Genomic DNA, 26,405 nt, shown 5'->3' with positions numbered 1-26,405 from the left:
TTAAGTCGGGCTCTAATCAGTTTACGCGATCCCCTGACGTCTCATACACTGACTTTAGGCAAAATAGTCAGACTTTCGCGGTCTAGTAACCACACTTTGACTCTTAAAGAAACATCGAATGAAAAGGGAAATATCAAATGCATATTGCAAAAGATCGAATGCAAACATACCGATGAAACATCGAATACAAATAGCTCGAAATGTCAAACATATGTGTGAAACATTGCTCACATATTTGAGAATATCGCAAATATATTGTAGAACAACACACACAATTGTATCGAAAAACATCGCACATTTAATGCAAAAAATCGAACATAATATTGAAAACATCGCACATATTTATATATCGTCAAAAACATCGCACATATAAATTGAAAATCGCATATAAATGTAAAACATCGCACACATATATTGAACATCGCACATATATTGTAAAACATCGCACAAATATATTAAACATCGCGCAAATAATGAAAACATAGCACACTTATATTGAACATCGCACATAAATGTATAAGATAACAAACACATATTGAACATCCAACATATATATTACAAAATATTGAATATTGCAACGTTTGACACGCCATAGCGTTGTGTGCACTTTCAAATGGAGTTTCTCAACACGTGGAGGTGTTTTTTTTTCTTTCAATTGTCAAACTGAGTTTGAGCTAAAAAATTTGTTTGCATGGCGGGGGGGGGGGGGGGGGGGGGCTCGCTCCTGCTCCCGGAAGACATCGAACTTGATCATTCAGAGAAAGTAAAAGTCGTAACAAGGTTTCTGTAGGTGAACTTGCGGAATGATCATTACCGATCAGAGAGAGAGAAAAACCCGGCCGTCCAAGGGACCGAGGTTTGGTTGTCCCCGGCCGTTCAAAAGGGACCATTCAAAAGACTGTCAATGTTTTTAAATTTGAATTTTTTTTCCAAATTGTGGGTGGGTGGGTCAAGGTATAATAGAAAATCTAAATTCACTTTTCATAAAAAAAAGCAAGAAAAACAAAAAAATCTAGATATTTTGACTTGCCTATGCACCAGCGTTCCTTGCGTGCATTTGTTTTCCAACTTTGTCCCCAATACAAACCAACAGTACAGACGGGCCTGTTGTACATGTATTGTGTGTACATGAGTATTTACACACCGGAAATCGTGGACCAAGGACAAACATGTAAGGACACAAACAAAACGTCCACAATTGACCGATAGTCCTCGATTGAAATGTGTGTACAAAATCAAGGGGGTCCACGACTGCCGGTGTTTACGAATGTGTGTGCATGCAAGTGCATGTACATGTACATGTATTTGATATTTAATACTGCATAACAAATCACTTTTTTCAATATAGGGGTGTGTAGGTGCGTCAAAACAACTTGGAAAAAAAAATCCAAATTTAAAAGCATTGAAAATTTGAATGGCCTCTTGCAGGGTGTTGTAGTCCTTCAAAGGGAATGTACATTATTGGCTTTCGCTGTAATGTTCAGAAAGGAACTATTTGGGGGGTTAGTATAATAGATCAAATATTGTTACACTGACATGTTTGAAGTTTTGTGTTCGAAAATGCTGGAAAACCAAGAAAAACAAAAATGTTCAAGTAGTCTGGTTCCTTGACTCCACTCAAGATGAAATGGATCAAAAATGCCGGAAAATTGTAAGGTAAGGGAACCAGTCTAGCTGGCCTGCACCCGTTCATGAACATGCAACCAATAGCAAACAAAATTTGGACTGAAAAAAACAAGTAAATTTGGATCAGTAGTTGAAAAACAGTTATAGGTATTTCCAACGGTGGTCGGCCGACCACCTTTGGAAATGTATACAAAAGTATCATTTTTCTTGAAAATGACCACCACCAGACTGCAGGTGCCCTAATTTTACAGGATGCTTTAGACTGTCATTTACCAACATCATAGTAAGGTCACGATTTCGTAACAACTTTGTAGTTTATTTTTTCGATGTTTGCAAGTCCGGAAACGATAATGCCCTATACATACCAACTTTACAAAATGTCATACTTCATTAAATGTGTGCGTGACGATGCAGTACATGTATTTCGATTATCTCTCAAAAATAGTTGCTGGGGGAGGGGGCGGGTGTTGGGTGTGTTGTAGAGTGTCAAATTGCCTGTCGGAAAAAGCGTGTCACGTCAGTCGGCAAGGATGAAGAGCGCCACCTACTGTCCGAGAGTGTCCATGAGTGTTCGCTTGTAAAAGTGACTCTATGGGTGCAGTAAACTCACAACTGATAAGTGCCCCCACTTCAGAAAGTCGGGAAAAACACTCACAATTTACTCTCCAAGGTGTTCGAGACACCATCAAAATGAAAGCTTATTTGATCATCTTTCCTTTTCTTTTCAGTTTGTTGGGGGTAATTTGATGATTTTGGGAAAAATTTCCATCCGAATTATGATCACCCCTTAAAAGTAGTCCTGAAGGCCATCGCCATTTTGAAAAACGGTGCCTACACTCCATTAAAAAATAGAGCGCTTCGGGGTCCCGATTTCATCCAAATTGTACAGAAATACAAGCTCACGTTTCTGTGAACGGCTTCCACCCTTATCGTTTACGAACCCTCAAGTGCATGGCCCACAATATGCTCAAGTACTGAAGAATTTGAGGGCATGCCAATCGTGATTTGGCCGGCCTATGCAATTTCGGACCGCTTTACTGGCCTGCACCCTTTAAACAGCTGCAGCTATATAACCAGGGCCCCCAGGGAGAACAGTTCATTGACAACTGATGGGGCTACCCTGGTAAAATAACACGAAATAAATAAATAAATAAATAAAATTCCTTAATTCTAAAAATAAAAAAACATTAAAACGTAGGGCGCTATTCATGATGTGCATCGTGGCGCTTCGCACGTACCCCCCCCCCCCCCCCCCCCCCTGCAAACAGGGCCTAGGACGCTGGGCTAGGAATGGCTGATGAGCTTCACAGAATCTTGTGCAGGAAGTGGAGATGGCATTCTGTGTAACTTATCAATGACTCATGTAAAGACATAATTATAGCTGCTGCTTTTTCAAGGGTACGGGCTAGTAAATAGGTCCAAAATTGGTTACGCCGGCCAAATCACGATTTGCATGCCCTCAAATTTTTCGGTATTTGAGCATATTGTAGGCCATTGAGGGTTTGTAAAAAAATATGTGTGAAGGCCTTGCACAGGACTGTGAGCTTGTAGTCAGGCCTAGATAAAGTGTTTCGTAGGCCCTAGGCACTAGTGTTCCGTAGGCCCTACTCCGCCCTAGGCACCAGTGTTCCGTAGGCCCTACTCCGCCCCGGCCTGGGCACCAAGTACAAAGCACTGTACAAATCAAGCCATGACCAAACTGGTATAGGCCCTATCCTAGCTCTAAAACCTGTTGGCACCAAGGGCGTCAATCGCTTCTCAAACGTAGGGGGGGGGGGGGTACATAATGTGTATCTTGATCAGAATAATGCGAGTATGAAGCCTAAACGGTGTTGGGTTCAGGGTCCGCTTAAGCTTGTAAGGGCCCCGACAAAAATTGAGTTCTAGACGCTCTGGGGTGCGATCTGAGGCAATTTCTGACCACTGGCAAGGTTTTAGCAAAAGATAGTCATAATCATATCAACATCTTTTTTGAGTTTGGTATATTTGAATCAGCTATTCTGTGCTACAGAATCAAAATGTAGGCTACATTTTTTTTATTCGGGGACAAAAATAGCTAGGGGCGGGGAACGATCGACATGTCCCCGACCCCACCGATCGACGCCCCGTGGCACAGTGCTTCATAACGACAGACTTTACACGTAAATTTTATACGTAAAGCCTGTATGTACAGCGTCAGTTGGTGAAATCGAAAATTCTGAGAAAGACCCTAAAAACTCTTTAAAAAACGTTTCTCTGCGCGTGTGTGCGGGTATAGGCCTGTATGTGTTTTATGGCACACTCTGTATTTTCGTGGGACCCCCATTTTTCGTAGCGTCGCCCCCGAATTGTTCGTAGGCCCTAGGCACAGTGCCTACTGTGCCTATATTGGGTAATCTGGGGACACCGGATTGATATTAGAGCCGTATGCGCGTATCGCGCGCACGCCACGCATCCGTCGCAATCACAGACATAATAAAACGTACCTAGACATATTTGCTATTGCGCGCCTGTGAGCAAAAAGCTGCGCGTATAGAATAATGTAACGGACCTTTAGTGTCATCCGAGCGGTTTATCATTAGAGATATTCGTATAGTCTTATCAGGTTGGATTCGGGACCGGTCTGTCATTGGGTAGCGTGGCGACAGTGCCGATTCCAATCTCCCTGCTTAGTATAGTAGTGCAGACTAGAAATTATCACTTACACTGCATGTACATGTATTTGAATAACCTACAACAGCAAGAGAGAGACACAGACACGTCTGTATGGTTTCAGCTCTAAACCAGTTCTCCCCGTTTATTTAACTCAACATATCGTCCTTCGAAATTCGAAGATGACAGCCAACATCTCCATACTAGTTGGTGTTGTGTGTTCGCAGATGGCTAATAAGTCCAATTCTAGCCAGGAAGCTACGGTCCTACACTGGACACACTAGGTCGGGGGTGGGGGTGGACACGTAGGGAAGCATCTAGCTGACGAGATTTTCGTTGCTGTCGTTTCAGCTCAGCCTCCCTGATGCGACGGGCTTCGAAGCTTGATGCACCTTCGTGTGATAATCTTCTCCATGCCGTTCGATCATGGGCAAGTTCTTCCCAGCTACTCACATTGAAGTTGCATTGCTTCATGGTTGCTTTAAGGCAATCCTTGTATCTCTTGAATTGACCACCAGCCGATCTTTTGCCTGTTGTTAATTCACCGTAGAAGATCTTTTTGGGGAGTCGATCATCAGGCATCCGTACTACATGACCTGACCAGCGAAGTTGAGCTCTCATGATCAAAGCACCTACACTGGGCAATTCCGCTCGCTTGAGGACTTCAGTGTCTGGGACCTTGTCTTGCCATCTGATGCGCGATATCTTACGCATGCAGGAAAGGTGGAAGTGGTTCAGCTTTCTGATGTGGCGGCTGTAGGTTGTCCAAGTTTCACAGGCATACAGCAGGGAAGTCAGTAGATGTACTTAGATGTACTCTATTATGTGTAGGGGTTTAAGGGTGTTTGGGCCGATGTGGTTGATTGTAATCACGCTCATTAGCATAATTAATACTTGCATTTACGGAAAGTCCGTAAAAATTACGGCAAAAAATACAGAATATTTCACTTTTAATACGGAGTCCGTAAATTTACGGACATTTTTAACAGTGTACGTACGTACCCGGTATACCCGCACCATTGTTTAGAAAATATAATATCGGCAAAACTCACAACAGGTCGTAAAAAAAAAATTCACTTTGTCGCAAAAGAATCACTAGTCGTGATATGATAAAATTCACCACATCGCGAAAAATGTCACGACGCTAGTCACACGCACACACAAACAACCACACACACAAATCACAACGTCGCGAAAAAAAATCCCGCGTTCTGAAAGAAGTGCGAGTGCAGAATAAGCTCCGGCCGTGTTGCAAGAAGTCTTGAATGAAATCGATCAAAACAATTGCTGCCAGAGATTCAAATTGCGACGCCGATGGCACATAGGGAACACTATACTTTTGGTCAATATTTGGGGACTCCCTTCGCCCGTACCCCCGCCCTGCAAACAGGACGCTGGGATACTCTGATGAATTCACGCTCTGATTGGATAGATTTTGCGTGACCCGTGACCTGCGCGTCATCTCGGTCATGACTCTGCAAGGTTTGAAACGGCCCTTCAGACTGATTCATTACTCTTTTATTCCAGTTTAGATATGTTTTTCTTTACGTTGAAAAGCGTAATAATGTAGGAAATTCTGTGAAACTTATCTGTGTTGTAAATTTACAATTCCCGTCACTTGCTCAGGCTCCGTTTCGAATCACGAACGGTCGGATTGCATTATGCGACGCTCAAAATTGTGATGGTCCGCAATGAAACAGAGATCACATCCGGTATGGAATGAGGGCATTTCTATGGGAAGTTTTCGGATAGCATTTGCGCACATTGTCCAACTGCGGTCTTGAACAGCTGCAGCCAGATGCTTTATATATAGGTCATAGGCCACTTCCTTCACAAGATTCTGTGAAGCTCATCAGCGTATCCCAGCGTCCTGTTTGCAGGGCGGGGGTACGAGCGAAGGGACTCCCATACAGACAGCTTCACACCATGACAAACAGACAGACAAACCACCGAGTGACATGTAGAAGTTCCTGCGAGCCATCAGTGCTGCGACGTGGCATTGCGAAAACAATTACGGCTGCCTATGTCCCATTAGGGCCACCATAGTTTATTGGCTGCAGCGCCGCGTCATAATTTTGTGCACATCACGTTCGTGTACTTTTGTACATAATAGAGCGGAACAAAAATTATGATGACCGTTTTAGCCGATTTTCGGCTAACTTTGACAGATTTTTTGTTAAAAAATGAGTTTGACAGAAAATTTGACAGAATGGATTTTTTTGGGCAGATTTCTGGCAGAATTCTGCAAAAATGGTTATTTGACAGAAAAACATAGAAAATTTGAATAAAAATTGGTACATTTGTTTTAAAAAGCTTCAATCTTTTTCAAACAAACCCCTGCATAAATGGGACGGTTGGCTGATCAAGGTGCAGAGGTTCACTGGGAACCGGACTTCAGCGTGACGCAACTGCATTTTGCCTGAAATTTACGCAATTTCATAACATCTTTATGTGACTATATATTATTTATATTGGTGATTTGAGCCTTAATTAAGGCAATACTACAACATCTGCATGTGATTTTTAGTGTTTAGAGTGTATTTCGAGTCATTCTGGGGAATTTGGCAGATTTTTGATAAATCTGACAGATTTTTGATGTGTATTTAGCAGAATTTGGCCATGACCTTACGGTCACCCTGACAAAAATAAACACGGTCGGCCTTGTTATTGAAGGCAGGCTAGGCTTGATCGACATTTTCCACTCATTGTGCATGTGATACACAGCACCTTGTTACATCATGCACTATTTATTGCTTTGTGCATCGCATTCGTTAATCATTAGAGCGAGTTTAAAGGGACGAAAGTAACTTTGTTTAGCTGCAGGTGGTGAGTTGAATGTTTGTGATGCTACAAAATAGGCCTAGCAGTAGCTTAGCCAATTCAATATTCTTGTTTTTGTTTTTATTTATTCTTCAACTTTCAAGACAAATTCTTCTCCAGAACTGTTTTTTAAAATGAAAATATATATGAACTTCAATTGGCAATACATAAATGCACAACCCACTGAACTGAAGATGTATTTTTTGCAATTACGCCATCATGACGTCATCGTGGGTCACGTGACGTCACTCCAAAAAATAATAAATTTAATCTTTGAAATTCAACCGTGAGAGACCGGAACTTGAATTTTGTGGGAATCGACATGATATTGATAATACATGCTCTTCATGTTATATTTTTATGGCAATCGATACAATATTGCAGGGTCGTAATTTTCGGTATTAAGTGCAAAATTATGTGACCCTTCCTTCCGGTCGAAACCGGAAGTGCCTTATTATTTGAAATCGGCAGAAGATGCAAACTTGCTTTGAATGATGTGAGTGTCTGCCTAGGCAGTACTGTACACAAATATTACAGGTGACGTCATCAAATGTTAGAGCGCCTTCTGGCGGCATGTTGAAAAAGTCAAACATTGAGTTGATGTGTGTGGCAAAGTTTGCGGTAATCCATGGCCCAACACTGTGTTGTTGTTCCTACAACCTCTAGTTAATAATTATTTTTATTATTATTTTTTTCTGGTAATGAAACCAAGGGAAAGAGTCTCATATCTGGCCACCACTTATCACCATGTGCACAAACCCTATGGGACTGGTCTGAAAATTTTTAAGTGTTTTCTCACTCTCAGTCTCACTCTCAGTAAAAATGCTAAATTTGTGCCTGCCAACAGTAACACCAGTGCTATTAGGCCAAAAAAAAAATGTTTGGTCTCTGGTCAGACCAAAGTTCCGGAATTGACGCGGTGACGCGGCTTTTTTTTTTTGTGCTTTTTTTTTTTTTTCTTCAAGCTTGGATTGTACAGACAAGGTGGGGTACTATTTTGCTTTTTTGGTGTCCTCATGTACATTGGTGTCCTTCATAATTTGCCTTGGTGCTCTCGATCATTTGCCGTGGTGCAATTAATTCCCATTCCTTGGTGCTCTTTGGTAAAAGAAATTGAGGAGGTGCGGCAATAGAGGGCCCTGTTGGAGCTACCGCGGAACATTTTGGGAAAAAAAAAGATTGACGCGCATGATAAAAATCGATGCGCACGCTGACCACAGACCGACTTATTTTTTGTTTGGCCTTATTTTTTAGGACATCACTTTCTGATGGCTGATACTAAGGTCATATATGGGAAAAATTACTGATGGCCAGATATGGGAATCTGGAAAAAATGTTGCAACCTGACGCCACTTCCGCGATTGTGTACAAAGTCTATGGAGAGTTAAAAAAATTTCCTAACAAAATTGGAAATATTTCTTAGTGCCAGATTCATGTCTTATCATCATTTTTGCAATGAATGACCTTCAATTCATTGAGATGATATACATTGTAAGAAAAAAGTGGCGTCAGGTTGCAACATTTTTTCCAGGAATCTTTCCAAACCAAGGATTCCTCAAAAGTGCCATAGCCTAGGCACTGTAGCTCGAAAGCCTGAAGAAACCTGTAGAGAGAAGACAATGACTGAGAAGAAATTACAATTTTTTAGAAGTGGGAGGAAAAGCCCAGAGGCATATTCTGAGGAAAACCCACAGAATGGTAGGGACTGAAAACCCAATCCACACATTGGCACAGGCATGACAGGTGGGATTCGGACCCGGGTCACAGTGGTTGAAGGAGAGGAAAGTACCACTACACCAACCTGACTCCCCAAATACATAGCATAGGCCTGCATGTACTGTAAACATGATAAATATTATAAAATGTAAACATTTCAGGTGTTTTTGTGTCTTACTTGCAGTATCTCTCCTGAAAGTCCCATATAACAAGGATAATTGTTTTGAATCAACAGAAACTGGTTAGTAGGTGATCATGGCAACAGGGGAGAGAAGGATAAAGAAAGCCAAGAAGTAGAAAGACTTGACAAGGATGAGGAAAAAGATGAAGGCAGTGCCAGTGGTGATGCAAGTGCTGGATCCTGGATTTTTTCGGGACTTAAGGTAGGCGCGGCCCTTAAGGTTGGTGCCTTGCTTGGGGTGACGACCCTTGGTGCCGCTGCTCTTGGAGCAGTAGCTATTGGTGCCTATGGGGCAATGAAGCTTGCACAGCAGATTGATAAGCCAGACTCGGAAGGGGAGGACTGTGGAGAGGAGGTTAAGGAAGATGATGAACAGAAAGAAGATACAGTGGATTCTCTGCCTTCTCCCAAACCGGTATCATCAGATGATGGTTCTGAAACCAAGAAAGGGGGCTCGAAGAACTTGGTGGACGAGCTTAATCGGTACTACCGCTCTCGCATCAGTACTTCTTCGGCAAAGCTGATAACCATCCGGGATCTTGTGGAGAAGGCAAGACAACCTGTAAGCGCCTGCTTGGTCAAGAATCTTGGAAGCCTCATCCAGGGGGAGCTAACACCTTCAGCTTTTGACAGGCTGATCACTAAGCAACAGGATGAACGCACTCTGTTGCTTCCGCTTGCCGTGGACCCCCAGATGTGGGAGTTCTCTGACGCCGGTGAGAGCGCTCTTGAGATGCCGGGCAGCTTCTGCATTCACCGTGTGAATCTGGATACCTTCAGCATTGGTAGCAGCCCTTGGGATCCTTTGCTGAGTGGAAGCTACCTGAATCCGGAGCTGCTGCATATGTTCCTCATGGAAGAGATGCAGCGTTATCTGCAAGAAGAGCAGGTGCTTGGATTGGATTATGACATCAAGTGGAATGAGGGATGCATCGAACTGAGTATTGAAAATCCTGTCAAGGGTTACGCAGACATGCTCTGCGTCAACATCGTCCCCTGTGTGAAGATTGAGAAAGGTGGAAAGCAGATCACCATTGTTCCTCAGAAGGGATCCTCATGCCAGGAGCCAGCAGCCTTATCCAGCATCCCACCAGAGAATCTCTGGCATCGCTCTTTGGAAGAGGAGGCAGTGCTTGAGATGGAGCGCCTGGATTCAGATGGTGGATGTCGTGAGAAGTGTGTGCTGCTCCTTGGGTCTGTGCTGGCTGCTCAGCCTTTGATGAAGATGCTCTCCCTGTATCACATAATCACCATTCTCCTGAAGATCTGTGAGGAGGAGACGGAATGGGATGAGGAGATGCTTGCTGAGAGGTTCTTGGACCTCCTGAAGGCCATGGAGAGTTACCTGAGAGCTGGCAGCCTGAGGGATCATTTCATTGACAAAGTTGATCTTCTTGCTGAGTGTTCCCCGGCAGAAATCTCAGCATCTCTGAAGTGGTTGGACCACATGTTGGCATCAAATGACCGTATGCCCGATTTGCTCTTCAATTTGCTTTCGAAAGTTACCAAGCACTAATTTTGGGGCCTGCACTATTGATAAGGAATTTATTCAGCATATTTGTGTAAAATTTGTGTCCATAGCATAGAACCTGCAAAATCTTAATCGAGGGGCACATAGCGCCCGAGGCAAAGCCGAGGATGTTTTGCACCCCGAGGGGGTTACAAATGGCATATATACCACAGCAGTCAACAATGGTTTTGTTATATCGTGCCAATAGGTCAAAAAGATAAATGATTGTAACTTACTGTGTAAGAAAATAAACCACTTTTGATAACTGAAAGTTTTGATGTCCTGTCGGACATGAGACTGAGCGATTGACGTTGCGGTTTTCATTGCGCGAAGCTAGCTCGCCGGCAGGTTCCATACGAGCACGCAACGCATGCAAAGAACACAGTCCGATATCGCTGATCTCCCCGTAAGTGTGGGACGTGCGTTTTTATAGACCAGAGAGGTGGCTGTTATACATGTAGACCAATGAAACTACATGTACAGTATCCATACACAAGATATAACAAAATTAATTGTTGACTGCTGTGATGTGGCTTTTATAACACCTGAGGGGCGCATAGCTCCCAAATCGAAGTTGGACGGGACACTTCGTGTTCATACGGGACTGGTTTGTGCGCAAAGTACGCACAACTTATTCATCTTGATGTGCACAAAGCTAAGCCAATACACCACGATTTTTCAAGAATATGGACGGACTGTTGAAGAATATCGACAGTATTACTAAGGATAATGACGCTAATGCCACGGTTGTCTGCGATTGGGCCACAGATGACAAAGGTTCTCTTAAGAATAAAGCATACATATTCATAGTACAACGTAAGCAGAATCCTAGCATATCCGGGCATAGCTCTACTGAGTGGAGCACTGGAACTATGTTACAGAGGGTACCAAAGTTCAAGCGTTGCACTCAGTAGAGCTAATCTGGGCATATCCTTAGGACATTCGTAGCGAATTCGTAGAGATTTCTACCACAAATGAGCTTGAATCTCTAAGAATATGTACGAATCGCCACGAATAATACTACGAATTAGTACGGTTGTCCTATGGATGTCCCACGGTTGCACTAGGGATGGATCATGACGGTTCACCTCAGAAGGTTGGAACAGTTAAAACTTCCGTAGCCCCTCAAGAAATACCCAGGGAGGATGACGGATAACCACGGAGGGTTCAAAATTTTAAACCGTGGATATCTGTAGCTCCAAACTGTGAACGTGTGACTGGGGCTTAACTTTGGCTTGGCCCATTTTGGCCACATGCACCTGTTGTTGTTACCTGTTGCTTGCATTCACATGCAAATAATGCACATACATACATTTGCTAAATTCGCTTTGATTTTTCACTGCTTTCCTGTTTATTTTTCCAAATTGCTTTGCCTTTTGAAGGACTTTATAATACGTATTTAATACACTCAGAAGAGGCTAAAACCTGCAGATTATATTTCTAAACTGTTTATTTTTATATATACAGGTAGGCCTACTATATTGAAATCTTTAAAAAAAGATTTTGCTCATTTATTTTACTAAATTGCTTTATTTGTCAGTTGCATTGAGAGCTTAATACACAGGAGATGTGTATTTAAAGCTATAGTCCATCATTTGCAGCCATCCGAAAAGTAACTGGCGTAATTATTGTTGAAAAACAAACTTGGTTGAAAGATAGTAAGGGAACTAAACTCCCTGTGAAATTATTCTTTGTGGGAAGCTGTCATTTTGAAGTAATTAACGAAAGAAGGCAGTTCCAATGGTGATTCTTAAGAAGCACCGTAGGAAAATTTAAATTAGTAGTTCGTTTCGTTATTCCGCGCAGCGCGCACAAGTATTGGAACGACGCACACGTGCGCGCGGTTGTTATAATTTGTCGGATCAGTGCGCTACGCCGCGTATAGCTGCAATTCAAAACATGATTCAGTAACTTTTGATTTAAAATTGAGATCTTAGAATGCTGTTTTTCTCGGAATGTACAGCTGAAGCTAAGCTGAAACTTCATCAGGTTAGTTGCTCAGTATCCTTCATTAGATTTTGAACTCTTTTGTTGCTTCAAACGAACAAAATGCACAAATTACAAATGATGGACTGTAGCTTTAATGGCTTGTATTTTAGTATTGAGACCTGTTTCATTATTAACTTTCATAATACACAGAATGTTGAAGATTTTTGGATTTAGTACACATTTTGGTTTTTAAGTATTTTAATATTGAGACCTGTTTTATTATTAACTTTCATAATACACAGGATGTTGAAGATTTTTAGATTTAGTAAACATTTTGGTTTTTAAGTATTTTTCATGACAAAATGACAATCTGTTTATAAAGCTACTACTGGTACAAATATGCTACATGGTCATGTACATGTATTTACACAAATATGTGTTAATTTTAAAGGGAATGTACAACATTTGCTTTTGCTGTAATTTTCAGAAATAACTGGATTAGAGGAATAGTATGTTAAAGGTATAGTCCATCATTTGTAATTTGTGCATTTTGTTTGTTTGAAGCAACAAAAGTGCTCAAAATCTAAAGAAGGGTACTGAACAACTAACCTGATGAAGTTTCAGCTCAGCTTCAGCTGTATATTCCGAGAAAAACAGCATTCTAGGATCTCGATTTCAAATCAAAAAATGCTGAATCATGTTTTGAATTGGGCCTGAATTCAGCGTCTATACACGTTCTCACTGAGCCGATTGCAGCTACGCGATGTCGCGCACTGATCTGATGAATTATAGCAACCGGGTGCGCATGTGCGTCGTGCCAATGCTTGCTCGCATTTCACCGAATTAAAAAAACGAACTACTAATTTAAATTTACTACAGTGCTTCTTAAGAAGCACCGTTGGAAATGCCTTCTTTCGTTGATTACTTCAAAATGACAGCTTGCCAGAAAGAATAATTTCACAGGGAGTTTAGTCCCCTTATTATGTTTCAACGAATTATGTTTTTCAACAATAATTACGCCAGTTACTTTTTGGATAGCTGCAAATGATGGACTCTGGCTTTAAAGCAAATATTGTTACGCTGGCTTGTTTCCCATTTTGGTTTCGTAGATGCTGGAAAAACAAAGAAAACCAATCATGATCTTGTAGTCTGGTTCCAAGACCCCACTTAAGATGAAATTTATAGATGTTGAGAAATTGTAAGGTCAGAGAATCAGTCTAGCTTCTAACCCTTCACAGGTGTGTATTCAAATGCAAAGCAAATGCGGAGTAACTAAATATGAAAAAGTAGGAGCAGTTTTTGAAAAAAAGCCAGTTTTCTCCAACGCTGGTCGCTGACTAGCGTTGGAAATTGATACAAAAAAAACACTTTACCTTAAAATGTCAGCACTTGAGGAGGCATGATGTTACAGGATGCTTTAGACCGTCACTCCCTAACAATCCAGTAAAGAAGTTTGTGATAATTTGATCATTTTGGTGTTTGATGTTTGCAAATGTTGTTTCTTCCATTAAAGGTAGAGTAGACCATTAGCAATATCAACCATCCAAAAAGTACATGTAACCGACCAAACTGACCTTTTGGCATGCTGTCATTAGGAAGAAAACAATATTAAAAAGAAAGGAATTCCCAAAGATGTGTCAAGTGCATAGAGCTACATGTATATTAAATTACTAGAGTGCTAACTTGATGTACAAAGTAATGTCTGATGGGCGCATCCATACGTTTGTGTACAGATGGAAAACTTGAAATTTTGTACGGCTTTTGTACGGCTATTTGCATATCTGCATTTGTATTCCATACCGGTGCGTCATCGAAGCCGATACGCCCAAAACCGAAATGCACGATCAGCAAATGAGCATGTAATTTTGCTCTACGCAAACAGCGCAACGGGTGCGCGTCCCTCCGCTGCAGATGCTTTTCACCATCACGTTTTTTTAACCGTCATGACGCGCTTAAGTTGTTTGCGTATCTTCTACTTGCGCGTTGCATTTAGAGTACACTTTTAAAATTCAATCCATCTATTTGATTGTGTTCTACAAACACGCACATAAATTCAAAATGTCTGCACCCAGAGCGGCTTCAAAGTATCTCCGCGCCCAAGAATGAGGAGTTAGTGCTCTAGTAATTTAATATAGCTCTATGGTCAAGTGACCCTTTTTTAGAAATTTCCTTTTGTAATGTTTTGTAATTTGGCGAATCCGTGAATGGGTGCGCACAAGCGTTGACACAACACACATACCCTACTTTTAACGAAAATAACCTCAAGAGAGGCTAAAATCGGCAGATTTATATTAAAAACTGTTTAATTTTGTTTTATATTGAATCTTAAAATTTTGTATTTTATTTGACTTTTGAGATTGGAAGGATTGCATGGTAGAAAGATACTAAGACAAGATAAGTTTGCGGTAGCACCATGTGAATAAATCTCTTTTGTGAGTATGTGTGGTTTGCATCCTTCTCACGCCTCACCGCACCCATCCTTAGAACATGGCATCATCGTTGGAATCCCTCATTCTCCTGACGACAGGCAAAGCATACTGTTCGAAACGTTGAGTCCCTCCGGTTCTTTTCAGAACCACACATACTCACACAGAGATTTATTCACATGGTGCTACCGCAAACTTATCTTGTCTTAGTATTTGACTTTTGTTTATTTTGTCAGATTTTGCATTGATAGCTTAATACACAGGAGATATGTGTATTTCATTGCTTGTATTTTTTTATTTGTACATGTACCATTAACTTTCCAATACCGGTACACATAATGTTGACGATTTCTGGATAGGACAATTTCGGCTGTTTTAATGGTCAACATGTATTCATAACAAAATGACAGACTGTTTATAAACCTACTACAAATATAATATGCTACATGTACATTTATTTACATAAATGTATCTGTTAATGTATATTTGACAAAGTTTATACACTTCATTATCATGGTACTTAACATATTGGTGTATCTACTCAGAATAGTACTTATTCTCATGTTGGATGTACATATAATGAATATGAAATTAACCTTGGAATACACTCAGAATTAATAAGAGCAAAACTTAAAAGTTTTTTGAAAACTCTATTTTGATACAATAGAGTACATTATCAAAGTGTGTTGTGTATTCTGGTTCACGCACATAGCAAGTGTGTGAAGACAGCGCGTGAACCACATCAAAGACATCTGATGTCTGACTTCGGTACTCTATAGAAATCTTTAGATTCAATGAGAGCTTTATAATACACAGGAGACACAAAGGCGTCAACTGCTTCTCAAATGGGGGGGGGGGGGGGGGGGGGAGGGAAATACATCTACCTTGATTAGAACTGATGCGAAGCTCTTCAATACGGCGTGGGATTCTAGACACTCTGTGGTGCGATTTGAGGCAATTTCTGACCAATTTATTAACCAATTTTTTGAGCAAAGATCATCATTTAAACATTGTTTTCGAGTTTGGAGTGACTGACGAATCAGCCATTCTGAGCTATAGAATCATAACGTAGGCTACAAATTTTATTCGGGGACAAAAGGGGGGGGGGGGGGAGACAAACGACATAATGTTGATAACTGGTAATATACACATTTGGTTTAAAGTAGCTATTATTCATAGCAAAATGATTATCCGTTTATAAATCTACTACATGTACATGTACATTTGTACATGTACAGTCAAATACATGTATGCCACATTTTACATGTGTTGATGAATTTCACGTGGTTTAGCACAATCTATGCTCAGAATATAGTACCGAATGTACATTTGCACATGTGCTCATGTTGGGTAAAGCCATTGAAATTGACCTTGAAATTTCATCGAATTTTCATGCAGGCCACTGTACCATTCATGTTAATATACATGTAGTCAAATGTGGAGCTATACAGTATAATGTCAGGGTCGTTTCAACTCTGTTAACTTAATTTGCAATATTCATTGGCCCTAGATGTACATGTTCCTTATTAAATCCTTTTTCAAAGCTACATGTATTATTATTCTTGTACAGTTTGAAATGTACCTGTAACTTAGTTGTGGATGTAAATCAAATAATACCAATCAATAAATATATTAAGCTTGCAATGTACAGAGTCAAAAAGTTTTCTTTTGTCATCAAAGCCTGATTGCCCTCAGAAGAGAATGGAATATGCAAGGTTGTACAGTGGCGGACCCAGGATTTGGTTTTGGGGGGGGGGGCTCAATTTTTTTTTTTTTTACAAATTTGTTTAAAGTTGAATTTTTTTCAAAAAAATTTGCCCTACATTTTTGGCCGCAGAAAAAAATTGTTTTTTTTTTTTTTAGGGGCGGCCTATTTTGACGTTGGTGGTGCCACTTACACCCCTATGGTACTACTCGAAAACAGGCAACATTCATATCACCAAGGCCAAATCGTGGGACTAAAAAAAAAAAAATACAAAAAAGAAAGTCCAACAAGTCCCCTCCCCCATTCCTAAGGCAATTTGAGAATAAATTTAGGAACTTTGAGTCAAATAATTGTAGTGGTTTTTGGCTCCATTTTTAGCAGCTTAACAAGGGGGGGGGGGGGGGAGGGCCTCCCCAGATCGGCTAATGCAACCCATATCAAATACATGTATTACACCAATTTGACAATGCAACACATAATACATGTACATGTATGTAGATCTTGGCACTATCACTTCACTTTTGGTACATGGTCTCCAAATTGTGTGCAATCAATGGATTGTGTCTGCACACTCTCTTCATTTTTGGGGGATTTTGGCAATTGCAGGCATGAGTAAAAGAGGTAGGGTCATTGTTAAGAGTGAATCTTTTCTAACCTTGTCATTTTGGTTTGTACAACGGAATAAGCCATCAAGTTACTTCATCACAGTTTCAGCTCCTGAAATCTAGTGGAAATGTTTGTTTCTCTTTTGTAATCCCACATAATGTCCATATTTGTGAAAGATTTCATTCGCTAGAATCTTTGGTGTATTCCAGCTTGTTGATTGAGTTCAGCAGCTCTAGGGTGCCTTGTACAAGCTGGATGTCTTCTGGCGTGGCAAACAGGTTAAACTCTTTCAGCTTCAAGTCACTCAGTTCACCAGTGCATGGATACCTGTCACAGTACTGGAAAGCTTCTTCACAGGGATCACTCCAAATGCAAGGATCATCAGAGGTGCAAGAGATCGCAACGTCCTCACCTGTGTGGCTAAAATGTGGGCTTGCATCCCTTGAATCGTCAACTGAGAAGTTCTTAGGAGTGGATTGGTATCTTGGCTCTGGCCCGGGACTGATTCCAGTTTGTGTGGATGGTTTGGTGGACACGCGTGGAAAGAGCCTGGGATGAGCAGACGTCCACCTCCAGGCCTGCCGAGCTGGTGGCACACCCACTCGTGGTCTGTTTCTGTCAGATGAAGTCCACCTCGTGTGTGGGTACCTGGCAGGCGTGGATCCCTTGGCTGATTCCATCTTCAACTCTTTCGAACATCCACTGCTTTGATCAGCTTCTTGTCTTTCAAGAGGTTGACTGAATCTGTCGGTAAAACCACTGTTGTCCTCTTGACACTGTTGATCATCCTTTGAGGTTGTTTTACTGGATACGCTATCCTCTGGGTGGTTCCAACTACATGTACTTCTTTGTTGGTATCTACCACTTTCTTGTGGATATCCGCTAGTTTGCTGTTGATAGTCTTTACGTTCTTGTTGACATCCAATATCATTCTGTTGAGATGCAGTGCTTGCTTGTTGATGTTTACCAATGCAGGTCAGACCATCATCTGGATTCATTAAAATAACCACCCTGGAGTCTGACAAATACTTTTCTTGTGCATCCTGTGACGGGTTATCATTTTGTGGAGCACTCAGTTTGACTGTCGTCTGAGCAGGAGGTGCTTTTTGGGGTGACTTGGATGCAGTCCTGGAGCGTGTCCATTCTGATGCTTGTGCCGATTGAGGTGGTGGTTCGGTGTCTCCCTGGGTACAAAGTTTATAAAAGTGCAATTGACTGGAAAGTTTTGTCTATTCAGATGTCATAGTAAAGTTTTCGTATCAGGCAAGCATTGTAATGTAAAAACATAATCCTCATGAAATTGGTTGTACCATAGTCTTTGTTTATGATTCATAAAGGGCGCTGTCACTTGAGCATTGCCCGACGTCGGTTAACGTCGGAATGGTCGCGGTCGGCTTGCCGACGTTATGCCGACAGTACTGTATTCGACCTAGGCCGCCTGACGACAAGGATGTGTTAGACGTTGGCGATTAGTAATTTGATGTTGGATTGCTATGGTTGTACTGACGTTGGTAGACAGTCTGTATATTTGACGTCGGCCTGCCGACGTTGTCCGCCGTTGATCGACCCAGACGTCAAAATATATGTCGGGCCGACGTTTCGCCAACGCGTTGCGTACGAGCGTCTGCCCGATGGGGAAAAATATGTCGGCCCAACGTTAACGTTGGCGAAATAATAACGTCGCGCCAACATGTAATCCGCTGTTGGCGCGACGTCGAGAATCTCGTCGGATCGACGGGTTTCGCCAAACAACTCGTCATTAGTTGGCCCCCATGGCAAATATAACGTCGGCCCAACAATATCCACCCTGGGCCCGCCCGCAACGTTGACATTATTAATTGGTGGGTCGACGTTACACAAATGCGTCGCATGAGCGTTGGCCCGATGACCCAACATGACTGGTTAATTGGGACCACTCTTCCCTAAAGCCGTTAATTATAACTCCCGTCTTCAGCTGGTCATCCATCTAGCTTATCAAAATGCACCAGAAAATCCTCAAGTAAAATATTTCACCTGGTCATGATCCCCTTCAGTCGCGGTCTCCGTCTGATCTTTCGTCTTATGCATTTCCAACAGTGCTCTGAGCGCCTCGTTCTCCCTCTGGAGGTCGAAGATCTTCCACTGCAGCTTGCGTATGGCCTTCATGGTGTTTGCGGTTGATGAGGAGACGGAGGTTGCAGAGGAGGAAGATGATGCTTGCTTTCCCTGATGAGTGACCATGGAGTCCAGCTGTGAGGTCACGCGTTGCGTGTGCTTCTGGAGATCCTAATTACGGGCATAATTACATTTCCTTGAAATGACATGAGGAATGACATGTGCCCTTGAAGAAATCTCAAATAATTGTGTTGTTTTTTTCGAGGAAGGAAGCACGGCATACGTACGGGTCTGATAAGCTAATAATGATATAATGGGAGATTAAACCTATTTTGCTCTTTGCTTTTTGCCTTCTGCCATTTGCCATTATCACAGTCATTTTGCCTCTTGCCGTTTTTCCTTTTGCATTAAAACTTTTGCCTTTTGCTTTTTGCTTTTTTCTGTTTGCCGTTTGCTGTTTTTTTTCCTTTTGCTGTCTGCCCTCCTCTTGCCTTTGTGTTTTGCCTTTTGTTCTTTGCCTTCATTCATTTTGTCCTTTGAAAACAACTGACACTGACCGTGAGTTGGTCTTCCATTGCTCGGCATCGCGTGTGGACGTCAGTCAGCATGTTGAGGAATGTCGTCACGGTCGCAGAGTCCATCTCACGGTTGCCACAACTTTTATATCGGGACTAGTATAGTAGTAACATAAAACAAACTCACATGTGAGTTTTCTACAAGACGGAATTTTTTTTACGAGTGTACACATTATCAGTAGGCCTATCATTTTAATTTGATTTGGCCTAATTCTACTACACAACGTTGCAGGCTATTATTTTCTACATCTATAACCTACATTATCTACCCCGAGTTTCCGAAATATAGAATAGGTAAGCCTTGAAACCTGGACAATGAAATAGGCCCAGGCCTAGGCATATAGGCCTAATGGCTAATCTCCCCATTTAAAGAAAAGACGTGACGGTGCGTATTCAAAAGTTAGGTCTTCATAAAATACCTAGGTCTAGAGATTCTTTACCTAAATTTTTGCCCTTGGCCCTTTACCAAAAAAGTGAAAAAAAACCCTTAACGTTACATTTCTGTCATGATGTTGTCTGCATCTCCAAATAAACGCCTCCACTTCGCTAGTCGCACCCCGGGAATCTCCCGGCCAACTTTGGTAATAACTCCCATCCGTGTAGGTCGGTGTCATCGGTGCCTCGGGATAATACGTAGCCATGGTGTCAAATCAGCAAAGCAACTTTTTAAAAGTAAAATGAGACCTTACGCTATGATGCATTCTTCGGAAAATGTAGTTAGGCCTAGTCCATTGCTCAATGAATGATGTGCTGTTTTGCGCTCAGTTTTGCTTTCGCAAATTATGATTTAAGTCAGATGAGCGCATCGCGATGGAAACTTTCCAGCGCGCGTGAATCTCGACGTGCCGCGCTCTTTTTTCCAATCAACCAATCAGCGCTCACTGTCTACTTAAGAAGCCCCCCCCCCAAGATTTCAAGAGGGACGCGACATTATATGTTTTTGCTGTCATACTCAGAAATAGATGGATATGGGGTTATTTAAAGTTCTGTGTTCATAGATGCTCGAAAACTTAAGAAAAAAATGTTGTTCTTGTAGTCTGCTTCCCTGACCCTACTTCAGACGAAGAAACGGAGCAATTTATTGTCGTCGGGGAATTGTCAGGTCGCGGAACCAGAATTGGGGGCAGTATTTGGGGGGGGGGGGGGGGGGGGAGTCAGGTTTTTTTTCTCCAAAGATTCAACTTTCAAAGTAATTCAAAATGACAGCACACCGGGTGCCATGATTTTACAGGATACTTGAGACTATTCAGTTAAGTAAAGGTAATTCATTTCATAATAATTTGGTAGTTATATTTTATGATGTTTACAAATGTTGTTAATATAGGCCTTTAAATCTAAATAGCGCGCACTGACCATTTGCCTTTAACTGGCCCAATATTATCATGTAATGTTACTGTGATGATGAGACTCGAACAGGGTAGTAGATCTGGAAACTGTAGCAGTAGCATGTAATCATTGGGAAAAAAAGATATCTTGGAGGAAACTGTTTACGCGCCTTGATTATGGGTATTTTTCTCGGATCCTTTTGGAGTTGCCATACAGATAATGAATGCTTTCGAGTGAAATGGCATGGTAAGAATAATTTCATGGGGTGACAGATGGGTTATATTATATTTAAATTACATGTAAATATCGAATGAGTCTCAGTCTGTTTTAATTCGCCATCAGCTGTTGTGGACATTATTTTTGTAGAGCTCTAGATGACAGCCTGGGGGTATGGCGTGTCAAACGTTGCAATATTCAATATTTTGCAATATATATGTTGGATGTTCAATATGCGTTTGTTATCTTTTACATTTATGTGCGATGTTCAATATAAGTGTGCGATGTTTTTCATTATTTGCGCGATGTTTAATATATTTGTGCGATGTTTTACAATATATGTGCGATGTTCAATACATGTGTGCGATGTTTTACATTTATATGCGATTTTCAATTTATATGTGCGATGTTTTTGACGATATATATGTGCGATGTTTTCAATATTATGTTCGATTTTTTGCATTAAATGTGCGATGTTTTTCGATACAATTGTGTGTGTTGTTCTACAATATATTTGCGATATTCTCAAATTTGTGAGCAATGTTTCACACATATGTTTGACATTTCGAGCTATTTGTATTCGATGTTTCATCGGTATGTTTGCATTCGATCTTTTGCAATATGCATTTGATATTTCCCTTTTCATTCGATGTTTCTTTAAGAGTCAAAGTCTGGTTACTAGACCGCGAAAGTCTGACTATTTTGCCTAAAGTCAGTGTATGAGACGTCAGGGGATCGCGTAAAGTGATTAGAGCCAGACCTAAACGGTAAAAACCGGAATTGTGGGTAATTCTTTAAGCATACGCAATGCGTTCATCATTGTTTGGGCAGTACCCCCCAGCTGTGCCTGTACTACCCATAGTGTTATGTGCATCATCTATGCATTGAGGAGTGCATGACACATGGTCTGAGCTCCAAGGCCGATCTGCACCTGTCCCGTTTAATGATCCAGTTACCTGATAATTTGTTAGCTTAAGCTGATGTAAAATTGGGCAAAATTAGATTATGAAAAAAAAATCAAATTGTAAGGGGTTAACCTTGCTTTTTTTTTTTACCAAATCGGGAAAAATCAGATGTTTCTGGAAAATTGCAGATTGTATGGGGTTAGATGTTTATGAAACATTTCAAATTGTAAGGGGTGAACATTGCATATTTTAGCGAAATTGGGCAAAATCAGATGTTTCCGAAAAATTTCAGATGTAAGGGATTAAGGCCAAAAAAAAAAGTCTCCGGTTATATGCGCGCGTGTCGCCGTAGCCATGCGCGTCGGCAAAATGAAAAAGTTTTTATTTTCAATGAACGATGATGTCTCAAAACCGCCAAACTCACTAGTTTGACTGGAATCCTGCTGCTGCAAAATTTTAACGTGTTTTTAGATGGGGTTATGATCGAGAATAGCTTTATGTGCCCTCTCTGGTCTCCCATAATATTTGCACTAAGTTTAGTCGGGCACCATTTGCAGTCATCAGCCGACATTTGAAGCAAAAAAAAAACAGGTAAAAAAAAAAAACCGGAGACTTTTTTTTTTGGCCTAACCTTGCTTTTTTAGTGAAATTTTGCAAAGTTAGATGTTACGAAAAATTTCAAATTGAAAGGGGTTAACCTCGCATTTTTGTTAAAGCGAAAATCGGAAAAAAATCAAATGTTTCTGGAAAATTGCAGATTGTAAGGGGTTAACCTTGCTTTTTGAATAAGATTGGGGAAAATTAGATGTTCATGAAAAAATTTCAAATTGTAAGGGGTTAACCTTGCATTTTATTAAAGCAAAATAGGACACAATCAGATGATTCTGGAAAATTGCAGATTGTTAGGGCGTAACCTTGTATTTCTAGCAAATTGGGCAAAAAGAAATGTTTATGAAAAATTTTAAATTGTATACCTTGTATATTTAGTCAAATTTGCAAAATCAGATTTGTATGAAAAATCTAAAATGGTAAGGGGTTAACCTTGCTTTTTTAGCAAAATTTGGAACATATTTTACTAAAATTGGGCAAAATCAGATGCTTCTAAAAAATCCAGATGTAAAGTTTCCGCAAAAACAGCTGTTGAAAAAGAGCCCAATGTTGAACTTTACTGAGTCTGAGGTCTATCGAGGGGACGATCCTTATTTCAACTCCCGGAGATTCGCTGACAGTCTCTATTTTTCTTTTTAAGAAAGTCGAAATAGCTGAAGAGGGAGGTGAGAATCTATATGTGCCCAGATACAAAGAGTAGAAACCTACGCGTCTCCCTTTGAAAATACACAATTGCGGTGTTCATTGTTGCGTAATGATCCGCCTAGCACACGACTGTTTTGCACATTAGGCTGTGTTATGCAGCTTCCTAACAAACCAAACACACTGGGCTCATTATATCGACTTGTTTTTACCCATTTAGGTACAGCAAATGGACCCAGTAATCTTCCTGGCGCGTTTGCTCACCTATAAAGACAACTTTTCTCAGTTTAAGGAAAATTCTAAGGTAACGAAATGGCCGAGTGGTTACGATTCGTCGTCCACGGTTAGCGGGGTCCCGGGTTCGAATCCCGCTGGTGTCTTTTTGGTTTTTAACGTATGAGTTCAATTATTCACTATAAGAGATTTAATTTCCCGTCGTAAAGTACCAACAGTACCTTAGCTTAATCGGTAAGCACTGCTGCTGGTACTGTCCGCGAGTTCCAGGTTGGCGCCTTCGTACAGGTTCAGGGCATGTGGTCCACTCGGAGGATCAGGGCTTAGGGGCCGCCCTGTTCCTCCCTTAGCTCTTTGCTTTTACATGGTGCCTGGCCCTCCGGGGTTATATGGATGGATAGGGAAGGAAGTGTGTATTGGTCGGGGACGCCGAGACCCCGGAAGAGAACTAAGGGATCGGCTGGGGCATTGTTATGGCTCAGACCGATCCCTGAAAGCTTGACTAGCACATAACTTTTTGATTTTTTTTTTACCCTCTATCTTTTATACTTTGGTTTAGCTTGATATCTACAGCTGCTCGGCAGGTCTACGGGTAGTATCAAAATTGAAACAAAGGTGTATGTCATAAATGAATGAATATTTCATAATTGACTATAATCAAAACGGAGTTTCGTTCGATCAATTTGACTATCATTATATAATGACGCGATTGCCAATTGACGTAAGAAACGCCTTAAATTATACCGGGAAAGAATAAAGATGTACATTGTAATATAAATATTATTTGTACATCTTTCAAATAACGTGTCTTTAATTGTGAGCATTCCAAACAATACAGTAATTCGCAGTGGTATTAGAATGGTATATGATAGCACGATCAATGCGTCTCTATTAAATTTTAAAATATATAATTTAGGCCCCTATGTGTGAAGTATTCTGTTTATGAAACATTTCAAATAGTAAGGGGGTGAACTTTGCATTTTTTTAGCGAAATTGGGCAAAATCAGATCTTTCTGGAAAATTTCAGATTGTAAGGGGTTAACCTTGCTTTTGTAGTAAAATTGGGCAAAATAAGATGTGTATGAAAAATTTCAATTTGTAAGGGGTTAACCTTTCTTTTTTAGTAAAATTTGAAAATTTTCAATATTTATGAAAAATTTCAAATTGTCAGTGGTTAACCTTGCATTTTTTAGCAAAATAGGGCAAAATCAGGTGTTTATGGAAAATTTCAGATTGTAAGGGTCAACTTTGCATTTTTAGCTAAATTGGGCCAAATCAGATTTGTATGAAAAATCTAAAATTGTAAGAGGTTAACCTTGCCAAATTACGGCAAAATCAGATATTTCTGGAAAATTGCAGATTGAAAGTGGTTAACCTTGCTTTTTTAAGCGAAATTGGGAAAGATCAGATGTTTCTTAAAAATTGTAAGTGTAAGGGGTTAACCTTTCTTTTTTAGTAAAATTTGTCAAATAAGATGTGAATGAAAAATTTCAAATTGTAAGGGGTTAACCTTGCTTTTTTAGTAAAATTGGGCAAATTTAAATGTTTATGAAAAATCTCAAATTGTAAGGGGTAAACCTTGCATTTTTTTAGCAAAATAGGGCAAAATCAGGTGTTTATGAAAAATGTCAGATTGAAAGAGATTCACCTTGCATTTTTAGCAAAAATTGGGAAAAATCAGATTTGTATGAACATTCCAAAATTGTAAGAGTTTAACCTTTGCCCAATTAGGGCAAAATCAGATGTTTCTGGAAAATTGCAGATTGAAAGGGGTTAACCTTGCATTTTTAGCAAAACTGGGCAATATCAGATTTGTATGAAAAATCTCAAATTGTAAGGGGTGAACCTTGCTTTTTTAGCGAAATTGGGCAAAATCAGATTTGTATGAAAAATCAAAAATTTTAAGGGGTTAACCTTTGCCAAATTAGGGCACTAAAAAAGCAAGGTTAACCCCTTACATCTGAAAATTTCAAATTGTTAGGGGTTAACCTGCATTTTTTAGCAAATACGGCAAAACCAGGTGTTCATGAAAAATTTCAGATTGTAAAGGGTTCACCTTGCATTTTTAGCAAAATTGGGAAAAATCAGATTTGTATGAAAAATCAAAAATTGTAAGGGTTTAACCTTTGCCAAATTAGGGCAAAATCAGATGTTTCTTGAAAATTGCAGATTGAAAGGGGTTAACCTTGCATTTTAAGTCAAATTGGGCAAAATCAGATGTTTCTGAAAAAAAAATCCGATGTAAGGAATTAACCTTACTTTTTTTTTTTAGTGAAATTTGGTAAAAATTAGATTTTTATGGAAAATTTCAAATTGTAAGGGGTTCAGATTGCATTTTTTTTTAGCAAAATAGGGCAAAATCAGATGTTTATGGAAAATTTCAAATTGTAAGGTGTTAACCTTGCTTTTTTAGTAAAATTGGGAAAATTTAAATGTTTATGAAAAATTTCAAATTGTTAGGGGTTAACCTTGCATTTTTTAGCAAAATAGGGCAAAATCAGGTGCTTATGAAAATTTCAGATTGTAAGGGGTTAACTTTGCAGTTTTAGCAAAATTGGGCGAAATCAGATTTGTATGAAAAATCAAAAATTGTAAGGGGTTAACCTTGCCAAATTAGGGCAAAATCAGATGTTTCTGGAAAATTGCAGATTGAA

The 26,405-nt window shown here is 40.4% G+C and overlaps 2 protein-coding genes across 2 annotated transcripts; one reads left to right on the top strand and one right to left on the bottom strand.

Moving 5' to 3' along the window:
- The first annotated feature begins 803 nt into the window (after positions 1-803).
- LOC119734614 (mitochondrial dynamics protein MID51-like) lies at positions 804-12,130 on the top strand. The gene is made up of 2 exons (XM_038208150.1): positions 804-856; positions 9,029-12,130. The coding sequence occupies exons 1-2, from the start codon at positions 804-806 to the stop codon at positions 10,488-10,490; spliced, it is 1,515 nt and encodes a 504-aa protein (XP_038064078.1). The 3' UTR covers positions 10,491-12,130.
- A 5,189-nt stretch (positions 12,131-17,319) lies between these two features.
- On the bottom strand, positions 17,320-20,626 carry LOC119734240. The gene is made up of 4 exons (XM_038207615.1): positions 20,317-20,626; positions 19,802-19,915; positions 19,164-19,415; positions 17,320-18,334 (listed from the first exon to the last, which is right to left on the bottom strand). The coding sequence occupies exons 1-4, from the start codon at positions 20,458-20,460 to the stop codon at positions 17,330-17,332; spliced, it is 1,515 nt and encodes a 504-aa protein (XP_038063543.1). The 5' UTR covers positions 20,461-20,626; the 3' UTR covers positions 17,320-17,329.
- Between the last annotated feature and the right edge of the window lie 5,779 nt (positions 20,627-26,405).

The sequence above is a fragment of the Patiria miniata genome, unplaced genomic scaffold (assembly GCF_015706575.1).
Source record: "Patiria miniata isolate m_02_andy unplaced genomic scaffold, ASM1570657v1 HiC_scaffold_27, whole genome shotgun sequence".
Lineage (NCBI taxonomy): Eukaryota > Metazoa > Echinodermata > Asteroidea > Valvatida > Asterinidae > Patiria > Patiria miniata.
The sequence above is the reverse complement of the archived record's forward strand: the minus strand, read 5'-3'. Positions and strand labels throughout refer to the sequence as shown.